General features: G+C 48.4%; 1 protein-coding gene across 3 annotated transcripts in view; it reads left to right on the top strand.

Annotated features, from left to right (window-relative positions):
* DHRS7B (dehydrogenase/reductase 7B) overlaps positions 1-23,868 on the top strand; it is a 58,987-nt gene extending 35,119 nt beyond the window's left edge. For all 3 annotated transcript variants that reach the window (XM_032320659.1, XM_032320661.1, XM_032320660.1), the window contains exons 2-7: positions 2,646-2,824; positions 8,302-8,411; positions 16,365-16,581; positions 17,147-17,239; positions 20,866-21,018; positions 22,672-23,868. In XM_032320659.1, the coding sequence (XP_032176550.1) occupies positions 2,646-2,824; positions 8,302-8,411; positions 16,365-16,581; positions 17,147-17,239; positions 20,866-21,018; positions 22,672-22,877 (958 nt within the window). In that variant the 3' untranslated portion in view covers positions 22,878-23,868. The remainder of the gene's footprint in view (positions 1-2,645; positions 2,825-8,301; positions 8,412-16,364; positions 16,582-17,146; positions 17,240-20,865; positions 21,019-22,671) is intronic.
* Positions 23,869-25,332: the final 1,464 nt, after the last annotated feature.

Raw genomic sequence — 25,332 nt, 5'->3', positions numbered from 1 at the left:
CCCCTGCACTGCTGTCACTTTGCCGCAATTATTGTTTTCCACGTGGCCTCTGCAACCTCTGAATTTTGAGGAGCAACAGGCTGCATATTGGTACATGACACCCTTGTAGCCTTCGGCTGGAGTTCATCAGTGGAGACCTTCCAGATTGAAGGTCTGAACCAGGCAGGCTCCACAAGGCTCTGGTCTCCAGGAACCTATGGAGGAATGTGCAGAGCTATTTCCACCCAGCTGACTTAATGGAGCTCCGTGCCTCCACCAAGGGGCTGAGGCCTGTTGTCTCTTCATGAGTCCCTTCTTCAACTCCCTGGTCACCTTGGGCACTGGCCAGGCCCCATGTAATTCTCGGTGAAGTAGGGTGGTCCGCCTTGGGACCTGACTGGTAAGGATCCAGGATGGCGGTGGGATAGAGCTCTTCCCAGACAGCCATCCCGCTGGGTCGAAAGCTCCCTACCCCCAAGTTCATTACATGAAAGTTCTGAGCTATGATTACCTTGGAGCCTACCTGTTTTTTCTGTCAATTGCTGTAATTTTCCGGTAAAGCTGCACTAACAAACTGGTAATCATTCCTGCCCCCCAGAATTCACCCCTCCCCCCCGGGAAGTACTCCTGCACCCTGTGGTCTTCAGGGGCTGCCCTGTGAAGGCCCCCAGGCGGTCCCTGCAGACCCACAGAACTTGCAGAGGTGCCGGTCCGTGCTCTACACCATTCTCAGTCCCTCCAGGTGCCAGACAAAGGGTCCCTGGGCTCCAGCATTTCCCCTGGGACTTGGCCTCAGCTTCCTGCTGTGGGCAGGGGGTGGCGCCAGTGGTACCCAGTAAAGAGCTTGGCACTTGATAGGCCACTTTAATTGCTGGTTCATCCGATGGAGGCTTGGCACAATGGAGGGTGAGAAGGAAATGTAACCACTTAGCAGATAGTCGCTGGGGACTTTTCAGAAGTGGATTAAGTGGAGCTTGATGGGAAGCAGTCATTTTTACAGATGTTTGTGTAAGAACGTTAATTATTTATGGTGATCAAGAAATTGGATATATTTAGAAAGGCAGATGAAAAACCAAACTGAATACTGAACTTGTTGAGTTGGCAGTTCAAATGCGAGCAGAACCCTTTTGCAGTCAAGCAGTTTAAACTAGATCAGGACAGCTCACCCGATGCTGAGGTTCATGATCAAAGCAGCTCAGCATGTAAACGGATCTGTGTTGGGCTTCAGTGGGTTCCTGGCTCCATGGCACCTACAGAGTTGATGTTGTCTTGGGAATGGAAGCAGAAATTTTTTTTTGAATATATGGAGTTGAGGACATGGGACATTCAGCAGGTGACTGAGGGTTTTACGCCGTTACTCCCAATTTGATGAGGAATTGAAAACTTTAGGCTGGTTTGCAGCTCTACCCTTGGTTTCCAGCCTCTTCCTTCCTGAACAGGATTACTGTGCTTCTAATATCCTAGTCCTGGAGGAGGACTGTGGGTGGTGGGCCTTTTGTGTAATAGACTCAGCTCACTTGTCAAATAGCCTTACAGGGCATTTCTTCCAAAGTGGCAGACATGGTGTTCATCACTGGCTCATCCTTGACCTTCCTTTCATCCTGGGTCTCCCTCCTCTCCTAGCTTGCTTCGGGCATGGGGGCATGGGTGAGTGACAAGGAATCAGGGAAGCTTGGAAGAATCAGGAGATTTGGGCAGCCGTGGAAGGGACGGATCCTAGGAATTGACTGCCGCTGTTGCACAGATGTTCCTGTGCCCTGACTTCACCTGGCTGACTGTGGCTCCCCAGTGAATGCTAAGTGAGAACACGCCACAGCGCATGGCAGGGGACCCCACCTCCCAGCCTGAATCTGGGGCAGAGGGCAGCTCCCCGCTGCACAGAATTCCCTCTGGGTGTCTGTGAGGCCTGTGGCCAGGAGGATATTTATGGGCCATCGCAGACATAGTCCAGGGCACACCCCACCCAGAAACATCCATTTGCTTAGGGAGGAGTAGAAGGATTGGTATGGTGTTCTTTTTCCTTTTTTTTTTTTTTTTTTTTAAGATTTTATTTATTTGTCAGAGAGAGAGAGGGAGAGAGCGAGCACAGGCAGACGGAATGGCAGGCAGAGGCAGAGGGAGAAGCAGGCTCCCTGCTGAGCAAGGAGCCCGATGCGGGACTCGATCCCAGAACGCTGGGATCATGACCTGAGCCGAAGGCAGCTGCTCAACCAACTGAGCCACCCAGGCGTCCCTCTTTTTCCTTTTTTTAAAAAATGTTTTTTAATTCCACATATATGGGTTGAGAATGATAATGGGCATACTTCAGTCCCCCTCAGTAGGTTCCTGAAGGAGAATCAGGAGAGTGTGGATATGCCAGAGCCTCCTGTCACACTCATGGGTAACTGGGTCCTGCGCTGAATGACTCTTTCAGCTTGTTCTGGGGTCGCTGTGTGCCTCTGAGCGGCTTCACGAGGTCAGTGGCTTTGCTGTCTGCTCATGTCAGTCAGAGGGAGAGAATGCATATTCCACCAAGCCGAGGGCCTCAGCAAGATAGTTGCTGGGCTCAGAGCTAAAGTCACCATGAGAGAGATCTGGGCTCTTTATCAGTCTAGTGGGGCAGGAGCTGGCAAGTCCCTTGAGTTTACTTGTTGTGTCACAAATGCATTTGGTTTGGGTTCCTTTAGGAAGAGTCTGCTCAAGGTGAAGATCATGGACTTCATTACATCTACGGCCATCCTGCCCCTGCTGTTTGGCTGTGTGGGAGTCTTCGGCCTCTTTAAGGTGCTGCAGCGGGTGCGCATGAAGGCCTACCTCCGGAACGCTGTGGTGGTCATTACTGGCGCTACCTCGGGCCTGGGGCGAGGTGGGTCCTGGGGGCAGTGCTGTCGGGGGAACGGGGGTGGGGGAGGCAGGGAACTTGATGCACACAAGAGGAGCAGCTCCTCCACTACACACATGTAAATAAAGGAAGCGGGCTAGGTGACTTGGGAACAAGAGCATGTCACCGTCCCTGGTCCGCTTGGAAAAAGCGAGAGCCTAATTGTGATGAGAAATGGCCCCTGGCTTTCATCCGCATCAGTGTTGGGAGGCGAAAGCCACGAGGGAGACTGGCAAACTGGAGACACTGTTTCTCCTCTAAGGGGGCCCCCTCACTCCACTCCAGCTAGTTGTGGAAATTGGGGGTTTTATGTGAAGACGCCCAATTGTCAAATACAGCAACTAACTTAGAAAACATTTTTACCTCTGTGAGAGCCAAACAAAGCATGCGGTTTCCTGGATTCAGCAAGCATCCCCAATTCATGGCCTTGGTGTCCCCTTCCCCTGGGGCTGTGCCTGCAGCTGCACCCTGAGTGTGGCCTTGGTGGGGTTGGGAACAGAATAAGTGATACTTCAGATACTCGGTTTTTCATGTGAGTTCCATCTGATTTGGTGAACACATTGAGGCTCTGGGTCCCAGGGGTTTTATGCTGGGACACAGGCCCAGCGTCACTCACCACCCGTGGCCTCATACAGATGAGTCTGTAGAGCTGCCGTCATTTCCCTTCCACACACGTGCACTGCCTCTGGCCGAGTGCAAGCAGCAAATGCAGGCATGTCGTGTGTTGCTTCCTCCTCCTCAGCATCTGCACACATACCACCCACACCAGCACATCGTCCACGCCGGCGCTCGGTGCCCCAGGAGAAGGCTGCGAGGCACCCAGAACTGCGGCAAACCTGTCCCTGCTGCATCCTTTGGTTGGGGGCAGCACAACACAGATCAAGCATCTCCCATTTGGGAGGCTTAGACCAGGTGCTGGGACAAACCAAGGAAAGACAGGATCCCTTTCCTCAGGGAGTTCACAGTCTGGTGGAGAGTGGCCAGGGCTTACCTCAGGGCATTGACATTTCAGTAATGGGTGTTCCCACCCAGGCCCGGTAGGTGGATTAGAGGGATGTGCCGGCTTGCACTTTAGCTCACCAAATGCTCACAGAGGATGCAGAGACTTGCCCTAGGAATTCTAGATTCAAACCCCAGTCTGACGTCAGGACTCAGTCTTGTCTCTCCTGCAGGGGAGATGGCCAGGGAAAGGAAAGCATGGGCCAGCAAGGAGGGCATTGCGCACAAGCCCAGGGCAGGGAGCAGCATGGTCATGCCGGGCTGGGAAGCGCTTGGGTGTTGCAGAAACATAATGGAGAAGACGGGGCCTTGTCTGCAGAGGAAGTGGCTAGCGGTCACAGGGGAGCCTGGGAAAGCATGGATTCATTTGAACACCACTCTGATGTTTTTGGTGAGGTCTCTGCGGGTGACCCCTGGGCCTGTCATTAGATACCCAGACCCGCATAGGGACAGCTGCCTCCAGGCCTTTTGCCACGGTCAGTCCTCTGACCTTACTCAGCTACTATATATAGGGTAGTCAGCAGCCACTTCTCTTGATCTCAGAGAAGCTTTTTTTTTTTTTTTTTTTTTTTTTTTTAAGTCCTTGAAGAGTATTTGAGAGCTGGCTGGGATGGTGACTTACAGGTGCTCCTGTATGTGAATGCTGGAGAAAGACAGTGTCCTCTTGGTCATTCCACACTTCCTCTTCTGGAAACCAAGACTGAAAGGAATAGACAATATAATTGAAAGAAAAACAAAACCTGTGTGTGTGTGTGTGTGTGTGTGTGTGTATTTCTATCATATATTAGGTCAGCCATTTCCTGTGTGTGTATTTCTATCATATATTAGGTCAGCCATTTCCCAGATTCCAAATCAGTCTGTTTATATGCTGCCCCATTTCACATCTGAAGGACAAGAGCCCATGGACCGCTTTCCCCTCCGGCCAGATAAAATAGGAACAGATTCCTCACCAGCCGTGTCAAGGACAAATGCCGCTGTGGGGGACCACCAAGGAGGCGCTACTGCACCTCAGCTTTCGGAGGAGGAAGACAGAGTTGCCCTCAGTGGCTCGGCTCTGCCTGCCCTGTCAGCCGCTCTGAAAGCCTGGATTCTCTGATAAGTCTTCAGACAGCTTTCTGTGTTTCTCCTGTTTTGTCTTCTATTTTGTATATTTAAGCTACATGAGCTTATTCTTATAAAACAGTAAGACCATTGACTAGAGGAACAGAATGTTCTGGATACCCACTGTAGCCAGCTTAAACCCTGAGGTCGTGAATAACTCTCTTGATTGAACAGGCCAGGAGTGCCGGCAGTGCCGGACAACCCTCTGGCAGCCCTCGCTAGATAAATGGTACTTTGGGACTGTTTTCCTTTTTCCCTTGACCCTCCTGCCTCCCTGTGTCAGCTTTTTCAAGAAAGGAAAATGGAATCCCTGCAATCTGTTGTTTTCATTTCTGTCACTCCCTACACGGACTTTAATTTCCTCCGTGTTTGGTTGTGCTAGGAAGCAGAGCTTAAGTAGCATGTACGTGACCGTTTTCCAGAAGCCATTTAGATGTGAGAGTGTCTCCCCCCACCTTTGGTTGTGCGTGTCTGCACTCTGGTGACACCTCACAAAACGTCCGTTGTGTCAGCCAAGTCAGGATGAAAGGGGGTGAGGAAGCTAACCATGCTTGAGATTCCTCTTCTTTGGGAATGATTTAGTAAACCCCATGAGCAGCTCTGGCCTCAGGAATGCTGGTGTCTGGCTTTGAGCGCAGCCACTGCCCCCATCCCTGCGAGGGATGCCCTGCTGAGGAAGCACAGCCAGACGGGCCGTGCAGAGGCTGAGACTTCAACAACCGGACCATCCAGGGACAGGTTGAGTGGGGGCTGCGGCTCTGTCTGTGTTTGTGCCCTTTGTCAGGATGAGCCGGAGAACAAATCAGCCACATCTTCAAGGAAGGTGATTCACCACACTTGAAAAGGTCTTGATTTAGTCTGCTTAGCACTTCCGTCCAGAAAACTCCATCTAGAGACCAGCCCGGAGGTGCTGGTCTGGGGATGGTACGTGAAAGCTTAAGAGGAGCTAAAGGAGGAGCCGTAGAGTGAAGAGAGAGGGCTTTGCACCATGAGACAATCCAGACGTCAGAGAACTTTCTCTCTGTTTTCTGGAAGAATGCTGGAGTTTGCTCTCCCCTCCTGTTTTGAACCCTTCAAGCTTTTGGCTCTTTTGTGGGGAAAGGGCTGTCAGAGCAGTACACCCTGCCTGGATCGTACAACAAGGTCCTCTGCTCCTAGCCAGGAGGTGACAGGCTTGATCCCTCAACCGCTTGCCACACAGCTCCCAGAGCAGGCCTGTCCTTTCTCTGAGTCGGGGTACCAGACACCACAAGACTGCCTGAGCCTCTCAGATTCGACCCAGGACACGGTGGGTGGTGCACTGGCTCCTTGGTCAGCTGCCTGGGAGGGGTCCGAGCAGACCTGTCTGTGGGTGTTTGCGGGAGACCAGCCCGCAGGCATGGACAGGCAGTGCTTCTTTATTTTTTTTTTATTTTTTATTTTTAAAGATTTTATTTATTTATTTGACAGAGAGAGTTGACAAGCAGGCAGAGAGGCAGGCAGAGAGAGAGGAGGAAGCAGGCTCCCTGCTGAGCATGGAGCCCGATGTGGGGCTCGATCCCTGGACTCTGAGATCATGACCTGAGCCGAAGGCAGCGGCCTAACCCACTGAGCCACCCAGGCGCCCCGGCAGTGCTTCTTTAAACCCTTGGGTTTCAGTTTTCACTGATAGTCAGTTTTTAGAATGTTTTAAAAAGGCAGCTTAGAAATGTGAAAACAATGAACACTTCTGTGCTGCTTTTTTCTATAGTGCTTTTCCTCTACTGTATTATAGAGAAAAATATGTATGTCCATTTCCTCTCATGCAGTCCCAGTGCTGTTTTTACCTGTACTTTGTAGAAGAGGAAAGTGAGAAACACAGAGGTTATAACTTACCAAGATCATAGAACCAGGAAGTGACCAAGATCGGCGTTGGACGTGGGCAGTCGAGGTCCAGTCCAGTCCCTTGACCATTGGGCTGCACTGCTTTTCACGAGCTGTATGTTTTCAGGGCTCCAAACATTCAGTCAGGCCATGTCTGGGCTCAGAGCAAGCAAGAAGCAAGAGGTCTTCACCCTCCCTCTCCCCTACAGGTTAACCCAGATTCTGGAGGTTTCCTCTCCCTGCCCTTCCCCCTGGGCCTTGGGATCTGCCTGTGAGCCTTGCTGGCCTTGTCCTCGAAATGCTGCCCCACGCTTCGTGGGATTTCAGCAGCAGAGCTTGCCTAAGTCAGAGACCCCTGTGCTGTCTGGCGGGGGTGCTGTGTTGGTGTGACTCAGAGTGGCCTGCAGCCCCGTTCTCATCTTGCAGGGAAGCCAGGCCAGGGAGGCAAAGTGGAGAAAAGGCCCTGCCAGCACTGAGAGAGTGTGGTTCCTGCCACCAGTGGCCCTGGGCGGCCGCTACTCCTGTCCCTCCCAAGCCTTGGCCACTCAGCTCTTTTCTCTTAATTCTGGAGCTATCCCAGCATCCTCCTAATCAATCTCTTTTTGCTTTGCCCCGGTGGGATTTGGGTCTCTTTTCTTGCCACCAAGAGAACACTGGCTAATAGAGGTACCCCGGTCTCAGCTGATGTCACCTGGAAGGTTGCAGTGGGTTCGGCAGAGCCTGATCTCCACCAGTCCTCTCACCCGGTGGGAGGGAGCCTTTCACACTGCAGCCTCCCTTACTGGGCCTTTGCTGTTGTAGGCGCTCCATGTGCTGCAGTTGTTCACCTTTGTCATTTCCCAGCCTGGCAAGACTGTCAGACGCTCCATTTTCTGTCCCAGTTGTATCTGCGTGTGGCCCCTTGGGTGCTTTGCAAACGCTTCTTCTTTAGCCTTGAGCACTTTCCAGAGAAACAGCCCCTCACACGCCCCATCCCTTCGCAACAGAGTCCCGTGCCCCTGTGCTTGTACAAACCATGGAAGCACGCTCCGTAGATCTGTACCTGGTGCACTGAAGTGACTTGGGAAACAGCCTAGGCTGTGCCAGAACGCAGGCCTCGGCACACCACGGCCTCACAATGGCTGGCATTGCCCCATCACTGAGCACATTGCATGACCTGAGCGTTCTCAGTTGTGAGAAAGGGGGTAATGCCAGCAGGGTTGTTCGGAGCTAAAGATCATTGTGGAAAGTTCTGAGCATGGTACCTAACAGATCTGTCCACCAGTTCTGGCCTTCCTCCTACCTTGGTGTCTGCCATATGCCTGATGTGAGCTCTCCTAGGGCAGCAGCGGGCCTCATTTGTCACTGGGGTCTTAACTCCCAGCTCTACGCCTGGTCCACAGCAGGGGCCAATAAACGTGTGTAGTGCGTGAAGAAACAAATTCATACTTTGAGACTTGGAGTGAGTTTGGATTGACCTGCACTGGGGAAGAAAGGCATTGAATTTCTTCAGCTGTCAAGGTTCTTTCTCCTTTCCTTAGAATGTGCCAGAGTCTTCTATGCTGCGGGTGCTAAGCTGGTGCTCTGCGGCCGAAACCAGGAGGCCCTGGAGGAGCTCACCAAAGAACTTTCTGCTTCTCTGGCCACCAAGGTGAGCCCAAGGGTGTGTTTTCCGTGGGCCAGGGGTGCGGTGCATTGTCTGCAGGTGTCTAAGGAGATGGCGGCCATTCCTGGGCCACCGCACATTCCATGTGCTTGCTCTGGACCAGCGAAGGCAGCAGGTCTCCATTGCTGGAGGAGGCAGGACTGTTGCAGGCTTCAGATCCCAGCTCTGCCACTTACTGGCACTGATTTAGGCAGTTCTCTCCGTGAATGCTTCTGCTCCCCCCTTTCCTGGCTAATATCTAGTCATCTCTGTATGGTGGGGAAGTGGGGGGGAGGTTGGCCATGACTTCTAAAATTTTAATTGTGAAAAAATAATGTGACATAGTACTTACATACATATAAAGATATACATATAAATAAAATGTACATGCCAAAGTGCTAATCATTTTATCCATTTATAGGTATACAACTCCGTGGCATTAAACACATTCAGGGTGTGTATAACTCTCACCACTTTCTGTGTTTATCATCCCCAACAAAAATTCTATACCTGTTAACAATAACTCAGTCTTTCTCCTGTCTCTCTAGTGCTTAGAAACCTCTGTTCTACTTTCTTTCTATGTATTTGCCTATTCTAGATTCCTTGTATAAATGGAAAATGCAATATTTGTCCTATGTCTGGCTATTTCACTGAACGTTGTATCTTCAGGTTCATCCGTATTGTAGCATGAATCAAACTTTTATGCCATTTGATGGCGGAGTATTATTCCAGTGTACGTATATACCATATTTTGTTTATCTGTGACTTTGTTGATGTACACTGGAGTTTTCACCTTTTGGCTATCGTGAATAATGCTGCAGTGAACATAGTTGTACATATGATGTTTGAGTCCCCGGTTTCAGTTTTTGTGAACATACACCTAGAACTGGAATGGGTGTGTCATAGGGTAGTTTTATGTTTAACCTGTTGAAGAACTGTCATCTGTTTTCCACAGCAGCTGCACCGTCTTACAGTCCCACCAGCAACGCACAAGGGTCGTGCTTTCTCCACATTCTTGCCAACGCTTGGTTCTTTTCTGTGTGTTTTTTAATTGTACCTATCCTAGGAGATATGAAATGGTTTTGTGTTTCCCTAGTTACAGATGAGGTTGAGCATCTCTTCCTGTGCTCACTGACCATTTATATGTCTTCTTGGGAGAAATGTCTTTTCAAGTCCTTCTCCTGTCTTATGTTTGTTTTTGTTGTTGAGTTTAGTTCTCTATATATTCTGGATATAGAATATATATCCTTATCAGATCTGTGATTTGCAAATATTTTTTCTCATTCAGCAGATTTTTTTTTTCACTTCCTTGACAGTGAATCTATATCCTTTGATGCAGAGAAGTTTTTTTTTTTTTTAAAGACTTTGAGAGACAGAGAGAGCATGCACACACGAGCGGGTAGAGCGGCAGAGGGAGAGGGAGAGAAAGAATCTCTAGCAGACTCGGTGCTGAGTGCAGAGCCTGATGCGGGGACTCAACATCACAACCCAGAGATCATGACTGGAGCCAAAATCAAGAGTCAGTTGCTCAACCAGCTGAGCCACCAAAAAGTTTTTAATTTTGATGAAGCCCAGTTTATTTTTTCTTTTGTTGACTGTACTTGTGGTGCCACATCCTTGAGGTCATTGCCACACCTAACATTATGAAGATTTTCCCCCGTGTTGTTTTTTTTTTAAAGATTTTATTAATTTATTTGACCGAGAGAGATCACAAGTAGGCAGAGAGGCAGGCAGAGGACGGCAGGGAAGCAGGCTCCGGGCCGAGCAGGGCTCGATCTCAGGACCCTGAGATCATGACCTGAGCCAAAGGCAGAGGCTTAACCCACTGAGCCACCCAGGCACCCCTTCCCCCGTGGTTTATTCTGTAATTTTAACTCCCAACATTTAGGTCTCTGATCCATTTGATTTAATTTTTGTATACGGTGTTAGGTGAGGTTTCACTTGCATGCTTTTGCATGTATATATCCAGGTTTCCTAGTCCCAGTTGTTGAAAAGATTGTTCTTTCCTCCTTGAATGGTCTTGGCACCCCTGTCACAGTCATTTGGCCACATACATGAGGGTTTATTTGGGAGCTGCCCTTCCTGTTTCATTGGTCTGTGTCTGTCTTTATGCCAGTCCCGCACTGTTTGCTGTAGCTTTGCAGTAAGATTTGAAATCAGAAAGTGTGGCTCTTCCAGCTGTGTTCCTTTTTTTTTCAATGTTGTTTTGGTTGTAAACAGACCTTTGAGATTCCATGTGGATTTTAGGATTTCTTTCTTTCCTATTTCCTCCAAAAATGCACTTATTTTGATAGGGATAGCATTGACTCTTGGATCACTTTGGGTAGTATTGACTACTTAACAGTGTCAAGTTTTCCAGTCCATGAACATGAGACGTCTTCCCATGTATTTAGGTTTTCTTTCACTTGTATCAGCAGTGTTTTGTAGTGTTTAGCATACAAATCGTTGACCTCTTCAGTTTGATTTATTCCTATATATTTAATTCTTTTAGTTCCTATTATAAATGGATTGCTTTCATAATTTCCTTTTCAGATTACTCATTGCTGGTGTATGGACATATGGCTGGTGTGTGTATGTTGATCTGGTACCTTGCAACTCTGCTGAGCTTACGTTAGCTCTAATAGCATTCTCTGGATTCTTCGGGACCTCCTATGTATAGGATCGTGTCATCTGTGAGCAGTTGTACATTTTCCTGTCCAATGTGGGTGCCTTTTATTTCTTGTTCTTGTATAAGTGCTCTGCTTAGAACCTAGTACTGTGTTGAATAGCTACAGTGAGAGCAGGCATCCTTGTCTGGTTCTTGGTCATAGGGGAACACTTCCTGTCTCATACCATTGAACATACATTAGGTGTAGGTTTTTCATAAATTTCCTTTACCATGTTGAGGACTTTCCCCTCCATTCCTGGTTTGCTGGGGTTTTATCATTAAGGGGTGTTGGAATTTCTCAAATCTCTTTTTCGCATCAGTTGAGATGATGATGATGTAGTTTTTTCCTTTGTTCTGTCAACGTGATATATTGGCTGATTTTGTTATATTGGACGAGCCGGCATTCTTAGGATAAATCTCACTTGTTCATGGTGAGCATCTTTCCAGTACACTGTTGGATTTGAGTTGCTGGTATTGTGTGGAGGATTTTAGCATCTGTATTCATGAAGGATACTGGTCTGTAATTTTCTTGTGCTGTCTTTATCTGGACTTGGTATCAGAGTAATGCTGGCCTCACAGAATGAATTAAGAAGTGTTCTGTCATTCTTCAGTTTTTTGCAAGAGGATGACAAGTGTTGATGTTAATTCCTTTTCAAAGTTTGGTGAAATTCACCAGTGAAGCCATCTGGTTCCTGACATTTCTCTGTCGGGAGGTTTTAGGATATCGCTTCAGTCTTTCTACCTCCTCTGTGTCTGCTGAGATTTTTCAATTTCTTCTTGAGTCAGGGAATTTGTGTATTTCGAGGAATCTGTTCAGTTCTTCTAGGTTATCTCATTTATGGGCATACAGTTGTCGATTGTATTATAACCTTTTTAAACTATTTTTAAAAATATTTTATTTTTATTTATTTATTTATTTATTTTTTTGACAGAGAGAGACACAGCAAGAGAGGGAACACAAGCAGGGGGAGTGGGAGAGAGAGAAGCAGGCTTCCCACTGAGCAGGGAGCCCATTGCGATGGGGGCGTGGTGGGGTGGTGGTGACCCCAGGCGCCTGAGATCATGACCTGAGCCTATGGCAGACCCTTAATTACTGAGCCACCCAGGCACCCCTATAACCTTTTACCTAGGTAGGGACCTATTCCATCCTTTCTTTCTTTGTCTAGCTCATGGTTTCTCAATTTTGTTGATCTTTTCAATGAACCAACTTCTGATTTCATGATTTTCTTTATTTCTACTCTCTATTTTATCTCCTCTCTAATCTTTATTTCCTTCCTCTGCTAGCTTTTGGGTTAGTTTACTCTGTTCTAGTTCCCTAAGGTGTAAAGTTGTATTACTGATTTGAGAACTTTTTTTTTTTTTTTTTTAATATAGGCACTTATAGGTACAAATTTCCCTCTTACCACTGCTTTCACTGCATCCCGTAAGTTTGGGTGTTTTATGTATTCGTTTTCATTTGTGTCTAAATAGTTTCTAATTTCCCTTGTTATTTCTTTTATGAGTCAGTGATTCTTTAAGAGTGTGTTGTTTAATTTCCACTGGTTTTTCAGTTTACCTTCTGTTACTGATTTCTAGCTTTATCACACTGTGGTTGAAGAAGGCACTTTAAATGTTATCTTTTTCAATTTGTTAACATTTGTTTTGTGGCCTAACATGTGGTCTGTCCTGGAGAATGTTCCGTATGTGGTTGAGAAGAATGGGTGTGGTGCTGTTGTTGGGTGGGATGTTCTATATATCTGTTCAGTCCTATTGGTTTATAGTATTCGGGTCATCTATTTCGTAATTGATCTTCTGATTGCTTGTTCTGTTTCTTTAAAATGGAGTATTGAAATACCACAATATTATTATAGAACTGTTTGTTTCTCCCTTCAGTTCTGTTGATTTTTGCTTCATATATTTGAGGGTCTATTATTAGGTAATAAATATTTATAACTATTATCTTTTTTTTTTCTCTAATGAATGCCTTTCTATTATCACGGGCTTACCTTATTTTATTGTGCTTCCCTTTATTGTGCTTTGCCGACGGGGTGTATTTTACATATTGAAGATTTTGTGACAAGCGTGTATTGATCTAGTCTATCAGTGCCATTTTTCTAACAGCATTTGCCCACTTCACATCTCTATGTCCTGTCTCTGTGTCACATTTTGGTCATTCTCACAATATTTCAGACTTTTCCATTATCAACTTGTTATGGTAATCTGTGATCAGTGACTACAACTCACTGAAAGTTCAGAGGATGGTTCACACTTTTTTAGCAATATTTTTATTTTTATTTTTTTAATATTTTTAAATTAAGATATGTATGTTGTTTTGTTAACCATAATGCTATTACATGCTAATAGACTACAATGTAGTATAAACAGAACTTCTTTATCTACTGGGAAACCAAAAATTAGTTTGGCTGGCTTAAATGAGATATTTGCTATACTGTGGTGTTGTGAAACCAATCCTGCAGTGTCTCTGAGGTATGCCTGCATGTAATGTCCTTTTTTGTCTCTTATAACCTTTTCTGATTTAAAGCCTATTTTGTATGATACTAATACAGCCACTCCAGCTCTCTTTTGGTTATTATTTACATGGAATAACCTTTTGTCATCCTTTCACTTTCAACCCAATTGTATCTTTGGATCTAAAGTGAGTCTCTTAAAGACAGCATATAGTTGGATTTTTTTTTTTTTAATTCTAGCTATTGGGGTGCCTGGGTGGCTCAGTGGGCTAAAGCCTCTGCCTTCGGCTCAGGTCATGATCTTAGGGTCATGGGATCGAGTCCCGCATCGGGCTCTCTGCTCAGGGGGGAGCCTGCTTCCTCCTCTCTCTCTGCCTGCCTCTCTGCCTACTTGTGTTCTCTCTCTGTCAAATAAATAAATAAAATATTTAAAAAAAATTCTAGCTATCAAGTGGTGTTCTGATGAGAACGTTTAAATTGTTTATATTTAAAATAATTACTAGTAAGGAGGAACTTCTTCCATTTTGCTATTTGTTTTCTATATGCTTTATAGCTTTTTTGGACCCTCAATTCCTGCATTACTGTCTTGTGTGCTTAGTTGATTTTTTAAAAAATGATTTTATTTATTTATTTGACAGAGATCACAAGTAGGCAGAGAGAGAGAGAGAGGAAGGGAAGCAGGCTCCTGCTGAGCAGAGAGCCCAGTGGGAAGCTCGATCCCAGGACCCCGGGATCATGACCTGAGCCGAAGGCAGAGGCTTTAACCCACTGAGCCACCCAGGTGCCCCACTGTGTTAGAGTAGTTCTCTCTTGATGTTTTCAGGATTCTCTCTCTCTCTCTCTCTCTCTCTCTCTCTTATCTTTTGAGAGTTTTATTACAACATGTCTTCATGTGGGCATCTAAATTTATCCAACTTGGTGTTAAGCTTCTTAGATGTGTAGATTCATGTATTTCATAAAGTTGAGACGTTTTCAGCAATTATTTCTTCAGATATTCTTTCCACCCCTCTCTCTGTCTCTTCTCATTCTCAGATTCCCACAGTGTGTTTATTGATCCGCTCGATGGGGGGTCCCCACAGGTGCCCCTAGGCTCTGTTTGCTTTTCCTCATTCTTTTTTCTTGTTCTCAGACTCAGTAACTTCAGGCATCCACTCTTCTGTTCCACTGATTTGCTCTTCTGCTTGCTCAAATGTGGTTTGGGGAACCAAATGCTTGGGGCTGAGGCGGGATCCACGGCGGGCTGAGCTGAGGACGGGTGTCAGTCGGCACTTTGGACTCCAGAAAAAAACAAAATACAAAGAGGTTTAAAAGATGGTGGATGGTCAGAAAGGTGAACACTTCTAAGAAGTAAAGCTAAATGAAGAATGAGAACTTTGCTGGGCGCAGAGCAGCATTTTCCATTTCAGAAGTTGTACTTTGAGCTCCAGAATTTTTTTTTTTTAAAGATTTATTTATTTATTTATTTGACAGAGAAGGGGAGGGAGAGAAAGAGATCATAAGTAGGCAGAGAGGCAGGCAGACAGAGAGGGAGAAACAGGCTCCCTGCTGAGCAGAGAGCCTGATGTGGGGCTTGATCCGAGGACCCTGGGATCATGACCTGAGCTAAAGGCAGAGGCTTAACCCACTGAGCCACCCAGGTGCCCCTCCAGAATTTTTTTTATAATTTCAATTTATTTGATGGCATTTCTTTAATGATACTCATTTTGTTTATACATGAATTTTCTGCCTTTCTCCGTGTCTTCCTTTAGCACTTTGAGGATCTTTTAAGACAATTTGTTTTAAAAATCTTTGTCTTATAAGTCCATTGTCTAGGCTTCCTCAGGTATGTTTTCTGGGGATTTATTTATATTTTTGAATATCAAAACAACATGTGTTAACTCTTATAAATCTACTGGAAACCATTTTAGCCAGTGGTGATTAAAATAATGCACCTTGCCTCCATGCCGCACCTCAGTGATCCACCACCAGAACACAAACCTGGTTTTTAGAAGACAAGGTCTTTATTGCCTACTTTTGCTCCCTCCTGCTGCCCCAAGAAGTGTGTCTTGTCTTTCCTACAGCTGCCTACCACAGGGATGTAGGGATGGAGGATGGAAACCTACCACCAAGGCGATGGCTAGAATTGACCAAAATTATTTATAATTTGCCAACCAGGCACTGCTTTAGAAGCTGCAAGGATTCAGATAGACTCCAGAGTTCCAGAATTTTCCTTCAGAGAGTTTCTGCCAGTACAACGTCCAGGTGGAAAGAGATTCTTGGCACTTCCTACTCTGCCGTCTTCTCTGATTTCACATCCCCACCCCTCCTTTTAATCTCTTATTAAACTCACATCCACTGGGAAGCCCTCTAAGTTAGATGGCTCAGTTATTCATTTCTCTGGCATCTTATACTTCTTCATGATATTCTTCACAGCTACAGAATTTGTCTTCCTCACTAGACAGGATGCTTCTGGAAGACAGGAACGGTGTTTGTCTTGCTTTCTGCCCTGTCCCCAGTCCCTGGCACATAGGAGATATATAACAAAATGTTTCATGAACAAATGAACAAAAAGGACAGTCTGAGAAGGACGGCTCCCATCAGGAAGGGCACTGTTTAATGTCGTGATGATATACAGCACGGTGCTGGCACAAGGCATTGAGGGGAGCCTGGCTCTAGTAGTCATTTTCAGTTCGGGGGAGAAGTTGCCCGGGTGAGATGTGAGTACCAGAGGCAAGAACCTCCAGGCCACATTTCTTTGGAGGAAGAGGTACTAGAGCCCGTGCCGTGCCATGCCCAGGCCACTTCCAGTGCTGTGAGAAGCAGGGACATGTGGCTCACATACCTGTCACTCTGAAGGTGCATTAGGTTTCTGTCATATTTGACCAGGTGCAGACACACAAGCCTTACACGGTGACCTTTGACCTCACGGACCCTGGGGCCATCGTCGCCGCGACAGCCGAGATCCTGCAGTGCTTCGGCCACGTGGACGTGCTCATCAACAATGCGGGCATCAGCTACCGAGGCACCATCGTGGACACCACCACGGACGTGGATAAGAAAGTCATGGAGACAAACTACTTTGGCCCAATTGCTCTAACGAAGGGTAACAGTCCTGGCACTCTTTTTACTTTACTTGATTTCTTTTTAGCTAAATGTTGCCTAACTCCCATCTATTTTACCCCGGAATGGGTGTTGTCATTACAGCTTGGGTGTTTGTTTTCTCCAGGCTTTCGTTTGCATTTGCTTGATCTGCTTTTCAGCCTTAAATCAAGATGTTCTCCTCAGGGACAGCTTATTTGTACAGCATCACATCCATTTCCTTTTCATGGTGTTTGGAAGCCCAGGCAGAGCGGGGACTTTTTTGTGCCCGGTCACAGATACCACTCACGGGGAGAGGCTCTCCCTAGAGAGGGGCACCGAGCAGACCATTCCTAGTGACCAGGTGTCTGCCCGCCTGCCTCCTTGCCCCCTTCCTGCTCCTTCCCCCTGGCGATCTGCTGGGTGCCAGAAGCCTGAGAGTTCCCACCGGTGTGCCGCTCCCCGTGAGAAGCTTTTCCTGTTCACCTCCCTGGCTCTGACTGCATATGATAAGTGAGGTCGCCTCTTGTCCCCGTTAGCTGCAGTGACCAGAAGGGTCCTCCGCTAAAACCTCTGCTGTCTTTCTTTAGCACTCCTGCCCTCCATGATCAAAAGGCGACAAGGCCATGTTGTGGCGATCAGCAGCATCCAGGGCAAAATCAGCATTCCTTTCCGATCAGCATGTGAGTACTCTCTTCTCCTTCCCCCAACTGTTTTTCCTTATTGTCTTCTCATGATTATAAAGATAGCACATTTAGTATGCAGAATTCAGACATGTAAGAAATACTCAACGCAGAGTGTGAGGGGGCTTGATCACAATGTGTTCTGCTGAGCGGAATGTCTGGGTTCCAGCTCTGCTCCTTACCCGCTCTATGTGACCTTGTGCAAAGGTGCCCACTTCTCTGTACCCCAGTCTTTATCTGTAAAAGGAGGCCGGAGCAGTCCCAGCCTCGGAGGGCCACTGGGAGACTGTGGCAGTCTGCGAGGGTCGTGCGAGCAGGGCTGGAGTGCACCCACATGTACGTGCCATGCATGTGTCGGCCACTAGCCCATTACTGGGTTTTGCCGTGGACACATAGCATGTCCACGTGATCACTCTGCAGCAGATGCCTCCCAGCTGCTCTCCTGTGATCAAATACTCAGACGCGGAATTACAGTATACATACTTTTCATGCCTTGCTTATTCCACTCGCTGATACAACTTTCCACATCAACATATGCAATTCACTTGATCCTTTCAAGTGGGTCTGTAGTAGTGCATTGAATAGATGTGACGTGAGTCATTTAGACATTTTCCTGGACACAGGAAGATTGCTTTTCCTTCAGTTCTTGACCAGTAGCAATGATGTGCTACCTAGGATATCCTTAAATATTTCCACCTCTGGCCACTCGTGTAAGGGTCTCCAAAAAGTGGAAATAGTAAGTAGGACCAAAAAAATGAAACTGCCGCATTGATTTCCAGTTCCCACTCTCACCTCCGTGTGCGAGTGACTGCGCCAGAAGTTTGAGATCTCATTTCTCCCATCTGCCTGCCTTCATATTGTGCCAGCAAGCAGACGGAGCCTGGGCTTGTGTTGACAGATTTTAAAGGCGATTTCCCAGACTGCCCCAGTAGCTCTGTTCTTTGCTCCGCCCTCTGCTAGACGGACCTGTGTGTGGCAGCCTCCTCTGCTTTCACTGCCTCCAAGCGCCGGCCTCACCCAAAGGCAGCTGCAGAATTGGCAGCGAGGGAAGAGAGAGCAGAGCTGGGTCAGCACTTTGGAAGGACGGTAGCAGACATCCAGCTGGATGACACGGCGTGGCTGATCTGGAACTGTCACAAAGACCTCCTCTTCCTCTCCAGATAGGACCCCCCCTGCTCTGCCTCGTGGTTCTAGTTGCATGTCCTTGGGCGAGTAGCTTAACTCCTCTGACCCCCGTTTCCTTGCTTGCGAAGAGACTGATGGCTCCCACACACGTTCCACAGAGCAGCGTTAAAGGTGAAATGAGACATCTGGAGACGGAAAGTCCTTTATGAATCGGGAAGCACTCTGGCCATATTTGTTCCTGTGGTGGTGATTTCCCTGTTTGCCGGCATTCTGTTTCTGCTCTGACCGCACAGGACAGCTATTGAAGGCAGTTCAACGGTTCAGGAATAAACAGAATCACCAGTGATAAAGCAAGTGAGGTGAAATGTTAGTAATAGATAAATCAGGGTGAAGGCTATACAAGTGTTCTTTGTACGAAATTACTTCCACCTTAACTTTGATTTATCTCTGATCCGGGCACTTGGTAACAAGCAGACTTGAGTATGGCAGTGCACCTGGGCATGTTGGTTAATCCTGGTGAGCAACAGTCTTCTCATCTGTGAAATGGGAGAGCAGCTCACCCCGCCTCCCACTGCTGTCGTGAGGACCAAAGAAGATGACCCAGGTGGCACTTTGAGCCCCGTGCCCTGCAGTTCGGCAGGGCTCCCTATTGCCAGCCATCGTGACAGTGTAGGTTGCTCAGCCTGCCTGAGGACCTACAGCCTGAGACTCCATGAGGCCTGGCATCAGGGTGCAGCCTTCTATTTTGGGGGGCCCCCAGGATGACTCTTGTCTGTCCTCAGGCCCTGGCCTGCACCCCTGGGATCACAGCTGATAGGCGCTCTCTCTACCTGCCTACCCACAAACTACACTTCCAGCCCCCGGAAGCCTGGCCCAGAGCGAAGCTGCTGGCCCCCAGAAGGTGCTGCAGTGAGTTCCAACTCTGGAATTTCTCATGCGACTCGCTGGGACACTTCCTTGCTTCTTCCCTGTTTTCTCGGCTGATGGATTGCCCCTTTCCTAACACTAGAATGTTTAGAAGTCTGAATTGCAGGAAACTGATTTTCAGTGGAGATGCTGTGTGTTTTCCAAGAATGTCATTGTCGGGTCACTGTGTCCCCACGCAGAGTGCTGTCAGCATGTTTGGAGCCGTGGCTCCCAGCAAGCTCAGTAGCTCTTCCTGACAGAGAGCCACTCCACGGAAGCTCATCAAACAAAATACATAAGAAAGTGGGGCATGGATTTCAGACACACACTCCTTTGCCTACAGGGATGCTCCCTGGTAGCGCTGCTTCAGTGACAAAACCTGGAAACCACCCACGCAGTCCCGTGGCCGGGGCGGCTTCTGTGGTCCTGGACCAGTGGAAGGGTGGCGGGCCTGCGTGGAGGGCGCAGAGACCCATCGCTCTGCACCACTGCATGAAGAGAGCTACTTGCAGGAATAATGTAGACAATGTGAGCTCAAAAAAATTCTTTAAGTGTCAAATCATATATATGTATATATAGGATATGTAGAAGATAAGTCCTGCGACACCAATAGCACAGGTGACCTCTGGAGAATGGAACTGGAGGATGGAAGCAAGACCTTCACTTTTTACTTCGTGTCCTCTGTCCTGTGTGAATGTTTTACCTATTAGGCATTAAGGTTGTTTTTTTTTTTATTCTTTTAACTCTTAACATTAGAATAATTGCAGATTTCAGGGCGCCTAGGTGACTCAGTCGGTTGAATGTCTGACTTTGTGTTTTCTGCTCAGGTTGTGACCTCAGTCCGTGCTCAGCGGGGAGTCTGCTTGAAATTCTCTCCCTCGCCTTCTGCCCTGCCCTCCCACTCACACTCTCGCACTCTCTCTAAAATAAATAAATACATCTTAAAAAAAAAAAAGGATTTCAGATTTAAGAAAAGTGTCAGGAGGGACGCCTGGGTGGCTCAGTTGGTTAAGCAGCTGCCTTCGGCTCAGGTCATGATCCCAGCGTCCTGGGATTGAGTCCCACATCAGGCTCCTTGCTCAGCAGGGAGCCTGCTTCTCCCTCTGCCTCTGGCTGCCTCTCTGTCTGCCTGTGCTCGCTCGCTCTCTCTCCCTCTATCCCTGACAAATAAATAAATAAAATCTTTAAAAAAAAAAAAGAAAAGAGAAGTGTCAGGAACAGTACAAAGAACTCCTGTGTTCCCTTCACACGGATTCCCTAGTTGTTAACATTTGACCATATTTGCTTTGTCCTAGTTTGCGTGTGTTGTGTGTGTATGCACATACATGTGTATATAAAATTTCCAGTTTTTTTCCCTAGACCTCTTGAAAGAAGGCTGGAGACATGACATTCCTTTACTCCGACACAGTTCAGGGTATTTCCTGAGAACAAGAATACAATGTGCTTCCCTAACTCAGGAAATGTACACTGCTATAATACTATAATCTAAAATTGTAATATCAGTTTTTAAGGAAAAGAGAATGAATGGGAATGAGTCTGTGGGCCTGTTCCAGGCCCTCTCCCTCACCTGCGGGTTTGGCCATGAACCTTTGCAGATGCGGCTTCCAAACACGCAACCCAGGCCTTCTTTGACTGTCTTCGTGCCGAGATGGAGCAGTATGAGATCGAGGTGACAGTCATCAGCCCTGGCTACATCCACACCAACCTGTCTCTCAATGCTGTCACTGCTGATGGGTCCACATATGGAGGTGAGGCCCTACTTTCATTTTCTTCCATGAAAAGCTGTTGGTTGGCCACAGTGAGATGTGCTGCTTTTTTTCCATTTGGGATGTAATTTTTAAAACCCCAGACCTTGCTGTGTGGGTATTGGTTATGCATACCGCTGCTCAGTGGTCACTAGCATGGGCCGTCTGCAGCCTGAGCTCACCGTTGCAGCTGTCGGAACAGGGTGCCTGGTGGCCAGGACTTTGAGTCCTTTGAAGGTCTTAGAAGCCCAAGCTTCCAAATTAAAGTCAACGAAAGTAAAACTAAAGTGGATTAACTTGATGGAAAGTATGGCTTGCTCGACCCAAAAGATTCCCTGCCCAGTGTGCTTGAGAAATGACTGATCTCAGGGTGCTCAAAGGAAAGAGTGCAGCTTTCTGGGGTGAGGCTGGGTGCGCCGGTTTCAGTCCCTGTCTTGCTTCAGCCGGAGACACGGTGAGCTGACACGCAGTCAGCACCGGTGGGCTGGACAGCCTGGCCCCAGCACGCGGGCTCCGGAGGCCTCCCCAGCCCACCAACCCACCCGTGCTGTTGATGCGGGGGTCAGCTCTGCTCCCTCTTGCTTGCATGGCCCCACCTCTTGAGAAGTGACCTGCTGTGTCCTGCCTCTGTGGAGGTGCCCTCTTGGGCCTGTGCTCTGGTGTTCAGCAGCGGCCTGCAGGTTGTGTACCACCCCCGGCCAGACTGGAACCAGACTGGATAGTGGCTCTCTCAGCAAGTCAGCAGGAGCCAAACAGAAGCACCAAGCCAGAGAGGTTCATACTTACTTATACTTGGGAGAATCTTTTTTTAACAATTCCCTCTGTGGCATTTAAAAGTAAATAACAATCAGAAACCTGTTCTGTGTTAACGGAAACACAGGGAGAGCAGATACTGGGGAGGAAGCTCATGCAGTTTACACGGCTCATTGATGGTTGCAAATGGCCTGTGCTGGTGGCCTTTCCTCCCACCTGCCAGCTGGTTCTATTTTGTGGGCAAAATTGTCAGATTATAAGGAAAGGAGGAACACTAGTTGGTGTTAACCAGCCTCACACCTCACAAACCCTGCACCTCTCTGTTACCACCTCAAACAAACCAAGGCTTTCTTCCTGGTCCTTGTCCAGGTAACATAGGACGTGGGGAACTGTGACATCTGTTCCTGAGTCACTTCATTCTCACTGTGGGGGGAGGGGTAGTATAGTCTTCTCCCATCCCCCACCTGGCAGACCTCAAGGCCACTCAAGACCTACTCAGGGCCACACTAGCCCTCGTTGTCGGTTCCAATAGACAATTCCCAAGGTGGAATCAGTGTGTGTGAAGGCTCACGCTTTGGGACCCCATCCCGGCTGGCCTTTGGTCTTTGACACGGACCACCGGTTCCTAAGCACTGAGGAGGCCCGTTTACCTCATTCCACGTCTCACCCACACTCTGCCTCTCCCCGCTCACACACATGGAACTGCAGACGGCTTCGTCACTTCTGTGAGTACAGGACAGTCGTGGATGGAGGCGCCCCACCTGCCTCCCGGCAGATGGCGGGGGGAGCTTCGTGGTGGGAAATTCAGCAAACCTAGCTGACACTGGTCATTGTCCACTCCAGTCCTTGGGAGAGAACTTCTGCTTTGTAGTTCATGTCTTTGTTTTGTTTTGTTTATTTTAGTCATGGACAAGAGCACGGCCCAGGGCCGAAGCCCTGCAGAGGTGGCCCGAGATGTCCTGGCTGCTGTGGGGAAGAAGAAGAAAGATGTGATCCTGGGCGACCTATTGCCGTCCTTGGCCATTTATCTGCGAACTCTGGCTCCTGGGCTCTTCTTCAGCCTCATGGCCTCCAGGGCCAGAAAGGAGCGCAAGTCCAAGACCTCCTAGTCGTGCATCTGAGCTGGGGAGGGAGAGGTGGGGAGCAGCACCTACCCGGGGCGGCGGCCTGCCTGGGCACAGCTGCATTTGTAGACACCTTCCTGGGTACTCGTCGTACGGGTGGGAAAGAGGGAGCACACACTTCTCCCGAAGCTCCCTGGCTAGCCCCTGCCAATAGAATGAGAACCCAGGACAGCCACCTACTCAGGGCTGAGGGGTGCATCTGAAGGAACAAGTGTGGAGCCGGCTTTGGGCTAAGACTCTGAAATAAATGAATGGTTAAGGGCTGTAGTCCTCAAGGGCCAAAAGCACTGTACGTCCTTTGAATTCCAGCCTGAGCCAGCTCCTCAAGAGTGTTTCAGCCTTGAAGACAGAAAACATCTTGACATCACCTGACCCGCTTCTCTCATTTGACTGATCTGGATCACAAACTGATGGGTTTGGCAGAGTCCCCCGCAGTACTCAAGGGAGCAGGCTGTGGTTTGAAGACGCCGTTGTCTGTATCCATTTCCAGGGTCCTACAGGACATCGTCCAGCGGAACAAACGGGCTTCTGTTTGTTCTGTCTTTCCATGTAGCCCAAGTGATGCTGACTTTAGTACCTAAAAGCCATTCCCCAGTTTCCCTGTGAACTCTCCCCGGAAGCCGTGTAGACCAGGCCCCACTCCCATCAGATGAGTTTACTAAGGACACAGCAGCCAAAAGGGAGAGGAAACCCCCGCATGGTCCCACAGATGCTCTAGGGAGTCAGACTCCGAAGTCCGGCTGGCTGGGGGTTTCTAAGGCTGCAGCCGGCCCCGGCAAGAGCGGCGCTTTGTTAGCTGTGCCTGAGGGGTGCCTACTTCCACCTGATTTATTAAAAATACATGGTTAAGGTTGAGTAAATCCACTTCATAGCTGATGTTTAGGATGAAACTGTACCTATTATTGAGGCTGAAAATGGAAATGGTGGCTGTTCTGTATGGTTTCCCCAACTTGGAATAAAAATGTCCTAGCATGTCCTAGTGGCATCTTACGCCATCTCCTAACTCTGACCCTGTTGCGCTTGTGTTTTAAACAGCGGTCCCTGAAATTAACCATAGGCCAAAGCCAGCCTATGGTTAGTGTTTGAGGCTCTTCAGATTCCTGGGAGCAGGAGGACAAGGAGTGCAGCGTTAGATCTGGTGGTCGTCCCCAGTTCCCAGCACAGCCTGAACATTCCAGGGACCCATGGTTGGAATGTGGATAAGGACATACGGGTTGGCTCTTCATTTACTACATACACCATCTACCTCCCGCGTAACATAGAGGAGAAGGACCTCACTGTTCACATCATGGGAGTGAGCGCCAGGGAAGAGCTGGCCCATGGCAGCCATAGTGGCTACTCTGAAGCCTACTCTGAAACTGACTAAAACTGTCAAGTGCATAGCGGGTCCTCAGGAAGGGGCAGCGACAAGAGGCAACTGGGCCTCTAAATGGGGACGAGAGAACATCTGTCCTTGGACACAGTTGATGGGCACTTTCACTGGGGCCCGGATCCAGGTGCTGTCCTTTCTTGTTAAACAAAATGGGCAGCAACTGGAGACCGATGTGACCTGCTGTCCTCTAAAGGACACATGCTGAGCAGCCACATGGTGCGTCATTAGAACATGGCACCAAGTCCGCTGCTGGGTGGCTGCCTTGGGGGCTACTGGGACAGCGGTGGAGTCCGCCAAGCCCCAGGCCAGGCGCGGGTCAGTACGCAGAACCTGGAGCAGACACGAGGGGTCTCTCAACCTACACACGACACCTGAGCCAGATCCCAAACCACTGAAGTTTATTTACCTTGCATTTTTTACAGACTCACACTCACTTTCTTAAACTTACTTTAGAAACTTTATTTTCTCCCGTACAAGTAGTAAATGCAGCACAACCAACCGTTAAAATCTGGCAACCTCCAGCTGGCTGGCAGAGGCTGGGTGTGAGGTCCAGCTGGTCCTGAGGAGGTTGGCACTATCAGAGAGGTATGAAAGATGCGCTTGCACCGCACAGATGCTTTTTGGCCTCACAAATCAGGGAGACGGCTAATTAGGGCCGGTGACCTCAGTGCTCCTTAAAGTCCACGTGACCATCTTGGGCCTCCTGTCGCGCCGGGCAGGCAAAGGTGGGGCTTACTGGGCCTGCTGGAGTGGGAGCTCTCTGGACTGGGAGGGCAGCCGCAGCCCTTCCCTAAGGGCGAGCGTTCCCCCTCTCCAACACTGTGCGCTGGCCAGGACCCACTCTTGCTTTCGAAGCAGTGTTTGGATACATCTGCCACCAGGGGCAGTGGTGGTTCTGCTGTTCCAGATTCTCTGTCCTGTCCTCAAGGGTTTCTTTTCCCCATTTCTCTCCTCCATGGAGTGGGGGTAGGTCAGAAAGCTGCACTCTGGATGGGTTCTGCCTGCAGATATAGTTCAAAGGCACCTTGTGCTTTGCTCCTTAGGCCTCCTTGGAGCTTTCCCCAGTCC

This window comes from Mustela erminea, chromosome 18 (genome assembly GCF_009829155.1).
Source record: "Mustela erminea isolate mMusErm1 chromosome 18, mMusErm1.Pri, whole genome shotgun sequence".
NCBI classification, from domain to species: domain Eukaryota; kingdom Metazoa; phylum Chordata; class Mammalia; order Carnivora; family Mustelidae; genus Mustela; species Mustela erminea.
This window is presented reverse-complemented; position numbering and strand designations above follow the sequence as displayed.